Source organism: Oncorhynchus tshawytscha, linkage group LG28, assembly GCF_018296145.1.
Source record: "Oncorhynchus tshawytscha isolate Ot180627B linkage group LG28, Otsh_v2.0, whole genome shotgun sequence".
Taxonomy (NCBI): Eukaryota; Metazoa; Chordata; class Actinopteri; order Salmoniformes; family Salmonidae; genus Oncorhynchus; species Oncorhynchus tshawytscha.
The window spans coordinates 1,255,261-1,275,067 of NC_056456.1; the positions used below are offsets into that span (position 1 = coordinate 1,255,261).

The 19,807-nt window shown below is 40.4% G+C and overlaps 1 protein-coding gene across 1 annotated transcript in view; it reads left to right on the top strand.

Moving 5' to 3' along the window:
* Positions 1 to 1,125: 1,125 nt before the first annotated feature.
* LOC112246256 (solute carrier family 26 member 6-like) overlaps positions 1,126 to 19,807 on the top strand; it is a 32,893-nt gene continuing 14,211 nt past the window's right edge. Inside the window, exons 1-11 of the mRNA XM_024414553.2 lie at positions 1,126 to 1,595; positions 11,461 to 11,600; positions 12,396 to 12,506; positions 12,613 to 12,953; positions 13,057 to 13,209; positions 13,648 to 13,730; positions 18,082 to 18,229; positions 18,500 to 18,613; positions 18,719 to 18,796; positions 18,877 to 18,972; positions 19,337 to 19,443. Of these exons, the coding sequence (XP_024270321.2) occupies positions 1,456 to 1,595; positions 11,461 to 11,600; positions 12,396 to 12,506; positions 12,613 to 12,953; positions 13,057 to 13,209; positions 13,648 to 13,730; positions 18,082 to 18,229; positions 18,500 to 18,613; positions 18,719 to 18,796; positions 18,877 to 18,972; positions 19,337 to 19,443 (1,511 nt within the window). The 5' untranslated portion in view covers positions 1,126 to 1,455. The remainder of the gene's footprint in view (positions 1,596 to 11,460; positions 11,601 to 12,395; positions 12,507 to 12,612; positions 12,954 to 13,056; positions 13,210 to 13,647; positions 13,731 to 18,081; positions 18,230 to 18,499; positions 18,614 to 18,718; positions 18,797 to 18,876; positions 18,973 to 19,336; positions 19,444 to 19,807) is intronic.

Here is a 19,807-nt window from a genome sequence, read left to right on the forward strand (position 1 = left end):
CAGCTACAGCACTCACCAGTTTTCAGAAAAAGCTATCAAATTAATAGTTTACCTTTGATGATCTTCGGATGTTTTCACTCACACAACAAATGTTCCGTTTGTTCCATAAAGATGATTTTTATATCCAAAATACCTCCGTTTGTTTGTCTCGTTATGTTCAGAAACATGTCAAACGTTTTTTCTAATCAATCCTCAGGTTGATTTTAAAATATATAATCCATAATATATCAACCGCAAATGTCTTTCACAGTAGGAGAGGGGAAAACAATGGCTGTCAAAATTCTGTTGCGCAAGCAAAACTCATGTGACCACTCTACGCAATGTTATCGTTCTGGCTCATTTTTCAAAATAAAAGCCTGTTGACACCTTGAGGAAGCAATAAGGAAAGGAATCTGGTTCATATCCCTTTAAATGGAGCAAAGGGAGGCTATGGAACATGGAGTTTTCAAAATAGAATTCACTTTCTGGTTTGATATTCCTCAGGGTTTCACCTGCAATATCAGTTCTGTTATACTCACAGACAATATTTTGACAGTTTTGGAAACTTTAGAGTGTTTTCTATCCAATACTAATAATAATATGCATATATTAGCAACTGAGACTGAGCAGCTGGTCGTTTACAATGGGCACCTTTTCATCCAAGCTACTCAATACTGCCCCTGCAGCCATATGAAGTTATTAGTTTGATTACCCTGACATAAAACGTGTAGTGTATTTGAGGTTGAAAAAGTCTTCTGAAGTTTGTAATTTCCACTTTGAAATTTCAGACTTGATTTTCCCTTACAAAAATGTATCAACACCTACGAAAATGTAAATTTATTACAATCCACATAATAATTCACATTTCCTGTTGCTGCAGGATTATTTTCCTGTCTCAAAGTAAGATCCCATACTGTAACTAACTGCAATGTTGTTTATCCATCCTCTGTTCTCAGTAGTCACAGTGTTAAATCCCAGCAACAAATAAATGTGTATTTGGGTTTATTTGGCTTTTCTATAACCAGCTAATTTTCTTGGGAACAGTCATATTTAGACAACATGATGCCAAGTGTGTTGTTTTTACATAAACAGCCACTCCTTTCCCTTTTTGCAATATATCACACCTGAAGATATTTTAACCACAAATCTTAATGTCCTTATTAGTCAGCTAAGTCTCTGTTCGAACCAGAATATCAGGGATTGTGTCCTGCACTCAGATATGAGGAAGGTCCAACTGAGATACAAACAAAGACACAGCCATGAGTACACTCAGACTAGCTTGGAACATTGAGTAGCTTTTTTTGTACCTCTTATCAGGGTGTTTGACAGTTTGTTGATAATTGTGAGACCTTTGTGAGAGGTTTTTCCTCCGCACACTGTTTCAGACTAGAAGGGCAGACAAAGGAACATAGACAGAAAGAAAAGAGAGAGAGACACACAAAGTAATAAACACACAGACATTCAGTGTTGGAAGACATGGGAGTTGAGGAGCAGAGGGCTGGGGAGTTTTACGTGGAGAGGGATGTTTTGAACGAGCTTTGCTTGGACGAGTTGGCCAGAAGACGGACTCACTCCACCAGACCTCTCCTGAAGGAGCGGGTGAAAGATTCCCTCAGGTAAGATAGTAACATCCCATTGGGCACAAACGGATTGAATCAATGTAGTTTCAATGTAATTTGTCAACGTATCGTGATGTGGAATTTAGTAAAATACATTGGATTTGCAAAAGTCATCAATGTAGACTGATTTAGAGGGTGAAATTTCAACAACGGGATTATGTCATGGTAACCAATTTTCAACATAGACAAACCTTGCATAAATGTCTCTCCAATTAAGAACTCAAGACATTCACTATAGCAATCAGTCATTTCAAAGGGTAGATTTAACAGAACAAATGAAAAGTAAATATACTTTATCAATCATATATCATCAATTATGCTTTTTAGGCCCATGTCTTCAAAAGCTATCATTTCATTTCAAACCAGGATTCAACAAGAAATTTGAAAATAGGCCTAGGGTTTAAAGCTTTGGTTGATTTCACATTAGTAATAGGTTGAATTCACATCTCTATTGCAACCAAACATCTAAGTTAAAGAATAAGCCTAAGTCATATCAAACTTTAAATAAAGTTTGATCTGATTTGGGGCTCGATTCAATCTGTATCGTGGAAGTTTATTATAATAGTGGGATTTGAATTAAAAACCAATGTTCGCAGAGACTGCATTCATGGTAAATGCTGCATATCTGGGCTCAATCAGAAATTACCTTTAAATTTCAATCGCGCTATAGCACTAAACTTCTGCAATATGGATTCAATCAAAATTGAATTGTATTGGTTGTATACACATATTTATCAGATGTTATTGCGGAAGTAACAAAATGCTAATGTTCCTAGCTCCAACAGAGAAGTAATATCAGACAATACACAACAATGCACACAAATCTTATTCCATGCCTTTACATTTGTGTGTATTAGGTAGTTGTTGTGGAATTGTTATATTACTGCACTGTCAGAACAGTGCAGTAAAAGAAAAAGTAAAATAATAGAATTAAGATATACATAAATATTAGGATTAGCAATGTTGGAGTCCGGAGTGTGTATATATATATACAGTGTATTCGGAAAGTTTAGAGACCCCTTGACTTTTTCCACATTATGTTACGTTACAGCCTTATTTTCCTCATCAATCTACACACAATACCCAATAATGACTAAATATATTTTGCAAATATTGCAAAATATATATCACATAAGTATTCTGACTCATTACTTAGTTGAAGCACCGTTGACAGCAATTACAGCCTTGGGTCTTCTCGGGTGTGACGCTACAAGCTTGGCACACCTGCATTTGTGGAGTTTCTCCCATTCTTCTCTGTAGATCCTCTAAATCTTGTCAGGTTGTATGGGGATCGTCGTTGCACAGCTATTGTTTGATCGGATTCAAATCCGGGCTCTGGCTGGGTCACTCAAGGACATTCAAGAGACTGGTCCAGAAGCCACTCCTGCATTGTCTTGTCTGTGTGCTTAGGGTTGTTGTCCTGTTGGACAGGACAGTCTGAGGTCCTGAGCGCTCTGGAGCAGATTTTCATCAAGGATCTCTCTGTACTTTCCTCAATTCATCTTTCCCTCGATACTGACTAGTCTCCCTGCCACTGAAAAACATCCCCACAGGCTGATGCTGCCACCACCATACTTAACTGTAGGGATGGTTGCAGGTTTCCTCCAGATGTGACACTTGGCATTCAGGCCAAAGATTTCAATCTTGGTTTCAGATAATCTTGTTTCTCATGGTCAGAGTACTTTAGGTGCCTTATGTCAAATAAATCAAGTGTTGTTGGTCCCGTACACATGGTTAGCAGATGTTAATGCGAGTGTAGTGAAATGCTTGTGCTTCTAGTTCCGACAGTGCAGTAATATCTAACAAGTAATCTAACAATTCCCCAAAAACTTTGAAATACTCACAAAGGGGTGAATGAGAATATGCATACACGTATATGGATGAGCGATGTCAGGAGAAGCATAGGCAAGGTGCAATAGATGGTATGAGGTAATGTAAGATATGTTAACATTTTTAAATTGGCGAGTGATCCATTTATTAAAGTGGCCAGTGATTTGAGTCTCTATCTAGGCAGCAGCCTCTGAGTTAATGATTGCTATTTAGCAGTCTGATGACCTTGAGATAGAAGCTGTTTTTCAATCTCTCGGTCCCAGTTTTCATGCACTTGTACTGTCCACACCTTCTGGATGGAAACAGGGTGAACAGGCAGTGGCTCATGGTGTTGTCCTTGATGATCTTTTTGGCCTTCCTGTGACATCGGGTGCTCTAGGTGTCCTGGAGGGCAGGTAGTTTGCCCCCGGTGATGCTTGTGCAGACCGCACCACCCTCTGGAGAGCCTTGCGGTTGAGGGAAGTGCAGTTGCCCTACCAGACGGTGATACAGCCTGACAGGATGCTCTCGATTGTGCATCTGTAAAAGTTTGTCAGGGTTTTAGGTGACAAGCCAAATTTCTTCAGCCTCCTGAAGAATGATGGAGGCTACTGTGTTCTTGGGGACCTTCAATACTGCAGACATTTTTTGGTACCCTTCCCTAGATCTGTGGCCTCGACACAATCCTATCTCGGAGTTCTACGGAAAATTGCTTCGACCTCATGGCTTGGTTTTTGCTCTGACATGCACTGTCAACTGTGGGACCTTATATAGACAGATGTATCCCTTTCCACATCATGTGCAATCTATTGAATTTACCACTCCAATAAAGTTGTACAAACATCTCAAGGATGATCAATGGAAACAGGATGTACCTGAGATGAATCTCATAGCAAAGGGTCTAAATACTTATGGAAGTAAATTAGAAACATTTCTAAAAACCCATTATCACTTTGTCATTATGCGGTATTGTGTGTAGATTGATGAGGAAAAATAAATATTTTAATACATTTTAGAAGAAGGCTGTGACACGTCAAGGGGTCTGAATACTTTTCCCGAATGCACTTCATATACTGAACAAAAATATAAATACAACATGCAAGAATTTCAAGATTTGAGTTACAGTTGAAATAAATAAATTAGGCCCTAATATATGGATTTCACATGATTGCGCTGGGGCGCAGCCATGGGTGTGCCTGGGAGGGCATAAGCCCACCCTCTTAGGAGCCAGACTCAGTCAATTAGATTGAGTTTTTCCCCTACAAAAGGTCTTTATTACATATAGAAAAACTCCTCAGTTTTATCAGCTGTCCTGGTGGCTGGTCTCAGACGATCCTTCAGGTAACAAAGCCGGATGTGGAGGTCCTGGGCTGGCATGGTTACATGTGGTCTGCGGTTTTTAGTCTGGTTGAGCGTCTTGCCAAATTCTCTAAAACGATGTTGGAGGCAGCTTATTGTCGAGAAATCAACATTAAATTATCTGGCAACAGCTCTGTTGGACATTCCTGCAGTCAACATGCCATTTACACGCTCCCTCATAACTTGAGACATCTGTGCAATTGTGATGTGTGACAAAACTGCACAATTTATAGTATCTTTGTATTGTCCCCAGCACAAGGTGCACCTGTGTAATGATCATGCTATTTATTCAGCCTCTTGAAATGCCACACCTGTCAGGTGGATAGGTTATCTTGGCAAAGGATACATTTCTCACTAACAGGGTTGTAAACAGATTCGTGCAAAACATTTGAGAGAAATAAGCTTTTATTGTTTATTTCAAATCATGAAACATGGGAACAACACTTTACATATTGAGTTAATATTTTTGTATGCAGTACCTGTCACGGCTTTCTTCCTGGGAAGGAGAAGCGGACCAAAACGCAGCGTGGTTGAAGTTCATGGTTCTTTAATAAGATACACTTAACATGAACAAACTACAAAACAATAAACGTGAAAACCGAAACAGTCCTATCTGGTGCATAAAACACAAAGACAGGAAACAATCACCCACAAAATACCCAAAGAATATGGCTGCCTAAATATGGTTCCCAATCAGAGACAACGATAAACACCTGCCTCTGATTGAAAACCACTCTAGGCAACCATAGACTTACCTAGACAACTAAACTGAACACAACCCCATTAATCTAATAAACCCCTAGACAAGACGAACACAAAAAATCACCCATGTCACACCCTGGCCTAACCAAAATAATAAAGAAAAAACAAAGATAACTAAGGCCAGGGCGTGACAGTACCAGTCAAAAGATTGAGTATGTTTATACAAAAATTCTTTATTTTTACATTGTAGAATAATAGTGAAGGCGTCAAAACTATGAAATAACACATATGGAATCATGTAGTAACCTAAAAAGTGATAAATATATTTAGGGTTAGGGATACTTGACAGCTTTTCACACTCATGGCATTCTCTCAACCAGATACCAACAACGCAGTTAAGAAAATATGAGGATCAGACCCTTTTTTTCAATTTTCGCATAAAACGACATACCCAAATTTAACTGCCTGTAGCTCAGGACCTGAAGGATATGCCTATTCTTGATACACTTTGCATTTTGTGGAAATGTGAAATTAATTTAGGAGAATGCAACACATTAGATAAGAAAGAAAAAACATAAAATTCCCCCCATCATCTTTGAGATGCAAGAGAAAGGTCAATATTTTATTCCAGGTTAGACGCAATTTTGAGTTTGGCCACTAGATGGCAGCAGTGCATGTGCAAAGTTTTAGACTGATCCAATGTTGTATCAAGTCTGCCCAAGTGTGCCTAATTGGTTTACTGACACATTTTCAAGTTCATAACTGTGCACTCTCCAAACAATAGCATGGTATTCTTTCACTGTAATAGCTACTTTAAAATTGGGCAGTGCAGTTAGATTAACAATAATTTAAGCTTTCTGCCCATATCAGATATCTATGTCCTGGGAAATGTTCTTGTTACTTACAACCTCATGCTAATCACATTAGCTCAACCGTCCCACGGGGGTGACGCCGATCCTGTAGAGGTTAAAACTTAGATTGACAACCAAATACAATCCAATAAAGCTTTTACAATACAGTTAAATAGCCTAAAGTGAATGTGATCTTATGTCACTCCCTGGCCATAGAGAGGCTTTTTATTCTCTATTTTGGTTAGGCCAGGGTGTGATTAGGGTGGGCATTCTATGTTATTCTTTCTTTGTTTTTAGCCGGGTATGGTTCTCAATCAGGGACAGCTGTCTGTCGTTGTCTCTGATTGAGAACCATACTTCGGTAGCCTTTTCCCACCTGTGTTTTGTGGGTAATTATTTTCTGTGTGTGTTTGTGTGCACCTCAGTTGCTTCACGGTCTTTGCTGTTTACCTGTTTGTTTTTTGGTTATTTCGGTTTCACTTTCATTAAAAGATGTGGAATACATGCACGCTGCGCCTTGGTCGATTTATGAAAGGGAGTTTGAGGATAGCGAGCGTGAAATCTTACTATTGTAACAGTATTTATTCAACCTTAAAATTAGAAAGACATCCATGGACACATTTGTCTTGAAGTTTACTGTAACTATAAATGTCCTCCTATGTCATCTTAGAAAGCGTGCATGTTCAAGAGAGCATGCAAAGGTTGCAGGTCTGTGGTGATCACATTTGCTTTAAAATGGTTAAAAGCGCAGTGACACATTGGGAATTTATCAAACTTTTGGCTGTCTTTTTGAGTGGGTATTGAGCAAATTATAAACGCAACATGTAAGGTGTTTCATGAGCTGAAATAAAAGATCTCAGAAATGTTCCATAAGCACAAAAAAAATCTATTTCTCAAATTGTTTATATTGCTGTTAGTGAGCATTTGTCCAAAATAATCCATCCACCACGTGTGGCATATCAAGAAGCTGATTAGACAGCATGATCATCACACAGGTGCACCTTATGCTGGGGACAAAAAGGCCACTAAAATGTCCAGTTTTGTACCACAACACAACGTTTTGATGGAGCATGCAATTGGCATGTTGACTGCTGGAATTTCCACCAAAGCTGTTGCCAGAGATTTTAATTTCTCTACTATAAGCCACCACTATTGTCGTTTTAGAAAATATGGCTGTACATTCAACAGGCCTCACAGCTGCAGACCACATGTAACCATGCCAGCCCAGCACCTCCTAAACCGTCTTCTTTACCTGAAGGATCGTCTGAGACCAACCACCCAGACAGCTGATGAAACTCTGGGTTTGCATAACCAAAGAATTTCTGTACAAACTGTCAGAAACTGACTTCAGGAATTTCCACCAATGCTGTTGCCAGAGAATGAAATGTTCATTTCTCTACTACTGCATAAGCCACCTCCAATGTCGTTTTAGAGAATTTGTACATTCAACAGGTCTCACAACCACATCCAGGAAGTGCTATTATTTTGAAATGCCTGTTTTTCCATTGAAAGCCTATCCACCATACAAAGACTTATTTATTTTACCTTTATTTAACTAGGCAAGTCAGTTAAAAACACATTCTTAATGACGGCCTAGGAACAGTGGGTTAACTGCCTGTTCAGGGGCAGAACGACAGATTTGTACCTTCAGTTCGGGGGTATGAACTTGCAACCTTTCAGTTACTAGTCCAACACTCTAACCACTAGGCTACCCTTATGACCCAGTTCACGATCTCTATGGCTTCCACTACATGTGGCCAGTCTTTAGGCATTGTTTCAGGCTTTTACTCTGAAAAATGAGGGAGAAATACACTTTCAATGAGAAGACAGTAGAAATTTCCAGACATGAGTCCTGTGACCGGGAGCGTGCCTTTCTTGTTTTTCCTTTTCTATTGACGAAGCTATTGTCCGGTTGAAATATATGATCAATTATTTATGACAAAAACAACCTAAGGATTAATTATAAACATTGTTTGACATGTTTCTACGAACGTTTATGGTACTTTTTTGATTTTTCGTCTGTCTGTGACCGCACTTTGTTCAAATGGATTACTGAACAAAACACACATTTTTGAATATAAAGAGGGCGTTTATAGAACAAAACAAACATTTACCGTACTTTGTTCAAATGGATTACTGAACAAAACACACATTTTTGAATATAAAGAGGGCCTTTATAGAACAAAACAAACATTTATTGTGTAACATGGAGTCTTGTGAGTGCATCCAAATGAAGATCATGAAAGGTAAGTGATTATTTTATCGCTCTTTCTGACTTGTGTAACCCCTCTACATGGCTGGTAACTGTTTGTAATGATTTGTCTGCTGGGCGCTGTTCTCAGATAATCGCATGGTTTGCTTTTGCTGTAAAGCCTTTTTGAAATCTGACACCGTGGTTGGAATAACAAGAAGTTAATCTTTAAACCAATGTATAACACTTGTATGTTTCATGAATTTTTATAATGAGTATTTCTGTTTTTGAATTTGGCCCTCTGCAATTTCACTGGATGTTGGCCAGGTTGGACGGTAGCATCCCACACCCCCTAGAGATGTTATATTTTATCATACCTGAGGTTGTATTAGGACTGTTGTTTGAAATGTTTGGACCAAGTTTACAGGTAACGTATTAGATACTTTCTAGGCATTTGGGCGAGTTGAAACCGGTGTATTTCTGAGTCAAACGCGCAGATGGTTTGCTTTCGCCGTACACCCTTTTGAAATCTGACACAGCGGCTGCATTAAGAAGAAGTTAAGCTTTATTTTGATATATAAACACATATTTTCGCGCTCTGCAATTTCACAGGATGTTGGCCAGGTGGGACGCATCCGTCCGACCTGGCCATAAGAAGTTCAACTTTAATGGGAATACAATTATTTCACATTAAAGGTTTAATGTTATATTACTTCATTTCATAAATAGTTTAATCTTTACTCATTCATTTTATATAAGAATTAGATGCAAACCCCATAATTGAGAAATTTACATATTCAGAGATATGGTTGTGTGTTTCCTGTCCTCTCTGAGGTCACCAAATGAAACATACCCGTCCCTTAAGTATCCACGAACCATTCCCACCTTCTCACAAGGGGACATTTTGTATCAAATCCCCATTTGGGGATTTAGGAGTTCGCCATGTGAAATCCTTTGTTCTCGTTATGTGTCTCTTTCTGTGTGGCCAGGGGGAGAGAGTCTCCTCCAGGAATTTACGACCTGAGATAACAGAACCTGTGTGTAGGAGAGAGAGAGAGGTGGAAACTGTCTCTGGGAAGCTAATCTGCTTGCTCATCGTCCTCACCAGGGTCTTGACCGACTGTATTTCGGCGTCGCTACTGACTTTAGTGGGCAAAAGCTCTACTTCGATGGCCACTGACACACTGGATAAGTGTACTCAGCATGGATGGATCCCGGTTTGAACTGTACCGGGTAGATGGCAGACAGCATGTATGGCGTTGTGTGGGCGAGCGGTTTGCTGATTGTGAACAGAGTGCCGGTGGGGTTATGGTATGGGCAGGCATAAACTATGGACAATGTTCACAATAGCATTTTATTCATGTCAATTTGAATGCACAGAGATACCATGACATGATCCCGAGGCCCACTGGGTGGGGTAGCGAAGCAAACTTTATTTATAATAATAATAAGACTAAGATAGAAATCTAAAGTTGTGCTTTTCCTTCAGCAAGCACACCTAATAACATGAGTATGTATGAAATCTCGAGTGTTCTTGCCTGCCTTCAGCAAGCACACTTATAAAAACAGTTACATTAGTTTAAGATAGCAGTAACTTTGGGCTATTTACTGTCTTAAAAAAGTAATAGTCTCGTCTACCAGCCGGCTCTTCCTGTATCAAGACGTCTGGTTTTACAATGCCTCGGAACGGGACTTGACCAGGAGTCTATGGCAGAAGCGGCAAAAACAGTTGCTGGTTTTAAATGTGTCACATTCTGACCTTAGTTCCTTTGTTTTGTCTTTTGTTTTAGTATGGTCAGGGCGTGAGTTGGGTGGGTTGTCTATGATTTTCTATTTCTGTGTTTGGCCTGGTATGGTTCTCAATCAGAGGCAGCTGTCAATCGTTGTCCCTGATTAAGAACCATATTTAGGTAGCCTGTTTTCCATTGTGTTTTGTGGGTTGTTGTTTTCAGTCTTTGTGTGTCTACACCAGACAGAAATGTTCAGGTTGTTTTGTTATTCAGTGTTCAGTTTACTTTATTAAAAAGATGAACATGTAGAACGCTGCGCATTGGTCCTCACCTTCTTCCCACAACAGCCGTTACAAAATGGCTGATCTCTAAGTTCATCACCATGTAGCTCAACCGATAGAACACGTATCAACTAGACGGATGGTCGGGGGGCCGGAACATAATTACAAGTCAATTTGACCGCAAGAATCGCTAACAGATATAATATAAAGCATAATAATTTCAAAACTTCCTTGCATTTTTATACGATCATGTCACTCTATTATGAGTGGGAATACTTGAACAGATTTCAAAAATGTAAATCACTGGAGCTGATTTCCTGGTGTTTTTATAGTCTATTGACAGAAGACAAATAAAACCACTCGTGGGCCAAATTCAGCCAGTAGGCCGCCAGTTGGGGAACCCTGCCTTACAACCTCCCCCGTACATTGTGGACTTCAAACCGCGAGCAGCGCAAGTGATTTATACAAAATATGAGCGTACACATCTTAATAGTTTGATATGCTCAAACTCAGAATCAATTGTGCTTCCCCAAAATAATATGGTCAATGTGATAGAACATTTATTTTAATTGTAGAATTTCATTTTTTTTCAAAATCCTATGTAGGCTTACTCCCTTTCCCGCCTCGATTGTATCTACAGCCCTATGGCACGGTGTTAACAGGATCTATGTGCCACCAAAGGAGATGAAACCTGGTCCTGAATTGCCATCATGTGTGCTGGCTAATGTTCCAGCCTAGCTCTAAGACTCCTGGTTTAGTTTAATTAGAAGTGTAAGAGATGGAATGGAACAAAACCCTGCACTCACTGTGGCACTCAAGGAGCTGAGTTGCCTGCATGCCCTATTCAACACACAGCAGAAACACATCCGTTGTCACAAATGGATAACAAAAATGTATTATTCTTTTCTCCACCTCTCCAACTCTTCCCCCTGGTCGCAGGTGTTCAGTGCCCAAGCTGAAGCGTTCTGTGCTGAGCTTTATACCTATCCTGTCATGGCTGCCTCGTTACTCAGTGAGACAAGACGCACTGGGAGACCTCATATCTGGCATAAGCATTGGCATCATGCACCTGCCTATGGGTCTGTACCACCTCTAATGTTTGAGCACACATACAGGGCCCAATCCTAACTTGAAATCAACAACACATGGTGGGAAAAGTACTAAATAGTCTTACCTGACCAAAATGTATAGAAAATGACTCAAGTGAAAGTTAACCAGTAAAATACTACTTGAGTAAAAGTTTAAAACTATTTATTTTAACATGTACTTACTATAAGTACAATGGGGGAAAAAGTACCAATTGCCATACTTGAGTATAAGTAAAGTTAAATGCTATGAATCAAACTCCTTTTATTAAGCCAACCAGACAGCAGCATAAAACAAACTCCAACAATCTGACATAATTTACAAATGAAGCATTTGTGTTTAGTGAGTTTGCCAGATCTGAGGCAGTAGGGATGACCAGGGATGTTCTCTTTATAAGTGAATATATTCGACAGTTTTCATGTCCTGCTAAGCATTCAAAATGTAACCAGTACTTTTGGGTGTGAATGAAAATGTTTAAAAAATACATTATTTTCTTTAGGAATGTAGTTGAGTAAAAGTAATTTACGACAAAAAGTAAGTTGTGACAAATATAAATATTAAAGCACAGATAGGCCTAACCATATAAATTACTTAAATAGTATTTTAAGCCACTGCATGTAACCACCTGTAAATCTTTCATTGATACCCATGCTTGAGGTACGTGAAAGCCTCATTTACACAAGTTGATCTCAAGTTAGTGTTGCATCTCTTTGAGCTGAGAATACTATATGATAACTATCTATTTTGTGAAGTCTATGAAGACTGACATTTCTGTAATGTTTCCCCAGGTTTGGCCTATGCTCTGCTGGCCTCTGTGCCCCCAGTGTTTGGCCTCTACACTTCCTTCTACCCTGTACTCATGTACTGCATCTTTGGCACCTCCAGACACATCTCCGTAGGCAAGACAGAGTGTGGAAGGGGGGAAGGAGAAAGAGAGAGAATTTGAATGTTTTAATATAATTTGGTCAAAGGAATATGCTCATGATCTTGTGTGTGTTTTCTCAGGCGCATTTGCTGTGACCAGCATCATGATAGGCACCACGACAGAGAGGCTGGCCCCAAACAGTAACTTCATGATTCTAAATGGAACCAATGGGACTGAAGTTATAGATGTAGTAGCCCGCGATGCCGTCAGAGTACAGATAGCAGCCAGCACCACCTTACTGAGTGGGATCTTTCTGTTTCTGCTGGGCATGATTCGGTTTGGTTTTGCGGTGACGTTCCTGTCGGATCCCATGGTACGTGCTTACATGACAGGAGCAGGTATACATGTGGTACTTTCCCAACTCCCAAGCCTCTTTGGGATCCGCGTTGGACGCTTCTCCGGACCGCTGTCTCAGGTCTATGTGAGTGCACACAACACATCCACATACAAAAGTTGTAAATGTTTTCCAACTGCTGCATGTATGCAGAAACTCACTCTCTGTCTCTCTTTCTCCCTCTCTCTAGCTCCTAATAGATATCTGTAGACATCTGCCAGAGACTAACATTGCGGCCGTGGTGGTAACTCTTGTGGCCTTGGCGGTCCTCATAGCAGTCAAAGAACTCAACATTTACTATGAGAAGAAAATGCCTGTGCCCGTTCCAATAGAGCTCATAACGGTAAGTCCTCTACACCAGGGTTAACCAAACTCGGTTATTTGAATCAGCTGTGTAGTGCTAGGGAAACACCTCTCTGTGTCTCTCACCTCTCTCTTTTGCTCCTCATTCATCTCTCTCTCTTTTGGTCTAGTGAAAACCACTAGTGGGCAACCTGTCACAATAGCTGATGTCACCAAACCATTCCGGTTTAATGTTCCAGTTTTATATTCCGGTTTAATGTTCCGGTCTAATTGTCCAGTTTTATATTCCGGTTTAATGTTCCGGAGGAGTGTATGTATCGCACTGTGTGCATGTGCCCAGTTAGTCACATTGATCCAATAAAATATGGTAAAATGATTAGTTGTGTTAAATAATCGGCCTGTATTTGTGCATGGATTCCGAACCCAGCAAAGCTTCCGAACACAACACAACTTATGTGTGTCTATGTGTATGTTACAGATCATAGTAGCAACACTTATCTCTTACTACTGCAAACTGCACAGCCTATACAAAGTGGCCGTCATCGGACAGATCCCCAAAGGGTGAGTGTTTATGAGTGTGTGTGTGTGTTTTTGCGTTATTGTTTGTGGGTGGGTAGGGGAGTTCTAAGGTCAGTTGAGTCCACAGGAGAAGAGGAGAAGAGGAGAGGAAGAGGGAAGATAGGGGAAGGTGATATGGTGTAGTTCATTGGGAAAGAGTCATCCTATTCCCTTGTTCTGGAATGTCACAGTGATCATGGCAAGTTAGTTGCAATTGTGTTTCTATTTCTGATGCTGGCGCATGCAAAAGTGGTACTTTTAGTTGAGAGCTTGATAGTTTTACACTGACAGAACCGTACAAAATCCTAAAATTGGTCAACATGACAAGCATTATATGTTCAGTACGAGGCTGTCTCAACAATTGGATGAAGAGAAGGCAGTTTTTACAACAGCCTCAACGTATCCGAATGTTCCTGAGGAGCCCCAAATGACCTGTATCCACCTTCTAAAGATGCTGAGTCTTTGTGGCTCTGGACCAAAGCGATGGACTTGACAGACCAACTCCTGATAACACTGATGAAGCTGAAGCTCAACTTGCTGCAACAGTAGCTAGCAGAAAGGTTTGGTGTTTCCCAGAGTATTGTCAGTCGAGTGATTAGTTATTGGATTGACATGATGGAAAAGAGTACATTCTATGGCTGCCAAGGGTAACCATTCATGCTACAATGCACAATGTTTGAACAATCACTACCCAGGAACAACCTGCATTATTGACTGCTCAGAAACTGGTTTTTAGAAGTTAAAGAATCTGGATTCAAGGGGAGAGTCATTCCAGCCATTACTACGCCCAGAACAATATCAAGTACCTGGTGGCAATTGAAGTTCATCTCCTCAGCATATGGAGGTAGATGTAGCAACAAATATATAACATCAGATTCTGGGTTCCTGGAGTACCTCTGTCCAGGTGATGATGTCATGGCTGACCAGGGCTTCACAATCTGTGATCTGCTACATGAGAGTAAGATCAAATGAACAATTCCAGCCTACCTTCACTACCTTCACAAAAAGAGGCACACAACTGTCAGAAGAGGACACCACATGTACAAGATGGATAGCTAACGTGAGGGTTCATGTGGAAAATGTAATTCAAAGGCTAAAACGGTTTAGATTAATCTCAGACAGTGTCAATCAACCTCTCATCTAATGTGGACAAAATACATTGCTGCCCTGTGTAACCTGCGTGGTGAGATCATTCATGAAGATGCTGAATGAACGGACCAGGACCAGTCAAATGGCATTCACAGGGTCGATATCTGAATATGAATTAAAGTGGTGTCAAAAGTTACGTTAAATACATATCAATTAATTCTATTACATACTCATTAATTTTACAAAAGAATAAAGCCATTAAATCTATTTCCACAATACTGTGACTGTTGATGCATTAAGCCAGGCTTTTTAATTGAAAAACTATTTGTTAATAGTAACTGCAAACAGTAGAGACATGACTACATACTTATACAGAGCTAAATATATTTGTCACTGACAATCTGCCTACCTGATGCTCCTCAACAATAAATAGCAGCATGTGTGAAAAGTAGAATGCCTTCAACCTCAGGAAAGCCTCTGTGTAACATAGGGGACAGGGATGACAACTTGCTGTGAGTCCAGATGAACACCTTACTTTCTCTCAGTCCTATGCAAAACATACCACTTTGCACCTGCATATAGTAGACAGGTGGCCCGTGTGGTTGCAGTTGGGGTGTGCCCTCCACCACCTTCACATCACAGGCTGTCCCATTGAAGACATCATCCAGAGAATCACTGCCATTCCCCTTGACTTCAACAGTTCCTTGGAGTTCAGCACTCTGTCACTTCTCATCAGTCCAGGCTATGCCAGTTAGCCCATTGGGCACCTGTGATAGAATGTTTGTTACAACAAAAGACATTCAGAGAAAATCCCATTATTAACAATCGTGTGACTGAGGACTATGTGATCAACTTAATCCAACCACATGTAAGTTTAATCATAAACTTACCTTGCGATTGTTCCCAATGAGATGACCACTTATACTTACCGTACTTTAGGCATTACCCCCAACCACAAGGATATGTTACAAACAATAACACTAAAGAAATACATGTGATGCTGACATGTCTAAATTAATGTTATACCCTACTCACCTGGATAAACCTCACCTCCATAATCCTACCTTGCTTCACCAACATGAGATTTGACAGGATACTTACAGATTCCCCACATTAATACAGCAGTTCTGTTGATCCACAAATACATGTTAACATTACCAATAAATCATGATATTTTCAATTCAGACATCTCTACTGATCTGTTGTTGGATACAAGTACCCAAGCAGAGTGGTAAGAGCTGCTTGATTGGCTGGGCTGAACATCGGCCTTCTGCAAATACCAATCCTTTTCCCTCCTCCTGGTGAAGAACAACTCGGCCCACCTTACCACTGTGGAGGTAGTGATAGGCCTCTGTACTCTTGTAATGTTTCATAGTGGAACCATCCACTCCCAAGGTGAGCATGAAGTAATGAAAAATGTCCCCATACGTCATCCACCCAATTATCACTCATGGACGGATGGGGTACGGTGATACCATCCAACCTCCGAAGAGCCATTTGTGTGTGTTCCCAAATGTGAGCCATGTTTTGTTTTTTTTACTTGTTTATCTTGGAACTACCCATCCCGGATCCGTGGGAATTGTCATAGCGCAACGGTCAAAAAATATTACAAAAAAATATTCATGAAATCACAAGTGAAATATAGTGAAACACAGCTTAGCCTTTTGTTAATCACCCTGTCATCTCAGATTTTTAAATTATGCTTTACAGCCAAAGCAAGACAAGCGTTTGTGTAAGTTTATCGATAACTTATCATAGCATTATGTCCAGCTAGCAGCAGGAAGCTTGGTCACGAAAATCAGAAAAGCAATCAAATTAACCGTTTACCCGTTATTTTTATACCCAAAATTCCTCCGTTTGCTTGTCACGATATGTTCAGAAATCCACCGGAAATAGCGGTCACGACAACGCCGAAAAAAAAATCTAATTATATCCATAATATCGACAAACATGGCAAATGTTTTTTTATAATCAATCCTCAAGATGTTTTTCAAATATCTATTCGATAATATATCAACCGGGACAGTTGGCTTTTCAGTAGGAGCGAGAGGAAAAATGACTACCTCTGAGAGCCCTCAGCTGGCCACTGACGCAATGTTGTCGTTTAAGCTCAATCTTCAAAATAAAGGCTGTAGACACCTTAGGGAAGCCACAGAAAAGGGATTCTGGTTGATATCCCCTTTCAATGGGAAAAAGGGATGCATAGAAAGACAGGGGTTTCAAAATAAGAGTCACTTCCTGATTGGATTTTTCTCAGGATTTTGCCTGCAATATCAGTTTTGTTATACTCACAGACAATATTGTTACAGTTTTGGAAAGTTTAGAATGTTTTCTATCCTAAGCAGTCAATTATATGCATATTCTAGCATCTGGTCCTAAGAAATAGGAAGTTTACTTTGGGAACATTATTTTTCCAAAATTAAAAATAGTGCCCCCTAGTTTCAAGAGGTTAATTAAGATGTTTTTTAATTATTAGCTGGCTACCACTCTGAGGTAATTCGCTAGCGTTGACAGAAGTTGTGAATGGAAACACAATCGCGTTCGAATGGAACTGGGTCGAGTGGGCCGGGCGAATAGATAAAAATGTCAAAGTCAAATAAGGAAACACAGATACAGTGAGCAGAGACGAATGTGTTGTCAGTGAAACAATTATCAACAGCCAGTAAATGTCAACCTGTTTCATCAAGATTTGCTGAGGCAGTTTTGGACATGTGTTTTAGCTGATTCTGCATGGTCTTCAAATTGCAGGACTGCCAAAGACAAAAGTTACAATATGAAGTGACTACTGCTACTGCTCAACATCAGCTGTTGCAGGCAGCTTATCTGAATGGAGGAGATAGTATTCATAGGCTTGATCATTGTCACTGGTGTAAATTGATCATTTCATTCTTTCAGGTATCAAATCATTTTCTTCATAACATGGCTTTACCTTAGGTAGCCTACAGGTCGTTTATCATTTAGGTTACTTTGAGCAATCATAACTTAGCCTGTGCATTGATACACAGTTAAACACCAACATCCTTATTTGTTTGTGTACATGTTTCAACACTTGTTACCAGCAGCAAGAGTCAAGGGGATGTGTTGGGGAAGGAGGAGGGGTCTGGATGAAGCAGTAATCAATGAGATACATATTGACAGTGTCTTTGAACCACATAATTCTCCTCTATCCCGTCCTCCCCATGTCCACTTTAATCTCTCCCTCTCTTCCTCTCCCTTTCTCTCCACTACTGTTGTCTCCCCATCTCCCTTTCCTCTTTATCCTTAGACTAAAGGCTCCCAGGTCACCTGATGTTAGTATGTGGGGTTCGGTAGTTGGTGATGCATTCGTAGTAGGCATAGTGGGATATGCCCTTAACATCTCCTTGGGAAAAATCTTTGGCCAAAAACACGGCTACAATGTGGACAGCAACCAGGTGGGACATGCACGTACAAACACACACAAACACACACACTGGCAGACCAACAGGGGCATGTGCTTGGGGTTGCTTTGCTCTGAAGGAGTGAGACAGGAAGGGAACACACAGTGTTTGATCCAGCTCTTTGATCCTGAATGTTTAATGGCCGACACATTCGAATAAGCACAAGGAGTTATTTACTGGGGGTGGCCACAAGTAAATAAACCCCAATTTAATTGAGCCTCTCCATTCTTCTAATCTCCCCCCACTCTTTCTCTCTCTTTCTAGGAGATGGTGGCTATTGGTCTCTGTAACATAGTGGGAGGATTCTTTCAATGCCACGCTATTGCTGCTTCTCCGTCGCGTACCCTCCTCCAGGATAGCACTGGGGGCAAGACACAGGTAACACACAAAGACCTACACTCATGCATGCACATACACGTATCTCCACTTGCTAATATTTACGCACACGTGCACACTAACTAATGTGTTTGTACATTTTGTCAGGTTGTGGGGCTGATTTCTTCAGTACTTGTGCTGATCTTCATTCTGCAACTGGGGTCACTATTTGAGGAGCTACCCAAGGTATCTATGTCTCCATCACCTCCACACCATACAAACACAGACAACACCATTGATCTGATGAGTGTTTGTGTGTCCCCTAGGCTGTCCTGGCCTGTATAGTGCTTGTGAACCTGAAAGGCCTTTTTATGCAGTTTAAAGACATTCCTGCACTCTGGAAGAGCAATAAGGTCGACCTGGTGAGAGCTTTTTTTATTTGACCTATATTTAACTAGACAAGTCAGTAACATCAAAATCTTATTTACAATGACGGCTTACCCTGGCGCCGTGTGTCGCCCTATGGACTCCCAATCCCAGCCAGATGTGATTCAGCCTGGATTCCTACCAGGGACTCTAGTGACGCCTTTTGCACTGAAATGCAGTGCCTTAGACCACTGCGCCACTCGGGAGTCCGAGGGGCGAGTTACACATTTATACACATAGTTATTTCCTAAAACATGCATCCTAACTTGAGATTGACGTATATGACTCAAATGGGGTTTGGGAAACCCTGATTCCTGGGTATTCCCCATACTGACTACCTGTGTCTCTGCTGTCCCCTAGCTCGTGTGGTTGGTAACGCTGGTGTGTACTATCTTACTGAACCTGGACATCGGCCTAGGTGCATCCATCGGCTTCTCTATGCTCACTGTCATCTTCAAAACACAACTGTGAGTCTGAGTGTATTTTATTTGTATTTATTATGGATCCCCAAGGCAGCAGGTACTCATTTTGGGGTCCAGCAAAAGGAAGGCAGATTATACAATTTTAAAAAGTGTGTTTGCATGAGTGTGTGTGCATGAGCACACGTGTTTGCTTGTTAGAGAGAGTAAGATAGATTAATCCTTCTAAAACAGTGGTATTCAAACTTTTTCAGAGGGGGCCCCATTTTTTTCACAATCATTTCTCACAACCCCACCCCAAATAAGATGATACAACCTTAAAATCGTTACATTTACATTTTTGCATCAACAAATAACCTTCATTACGTTTAAATTTCTTACAGAAATTAAAAGAAACCAGTAAATATCTTTC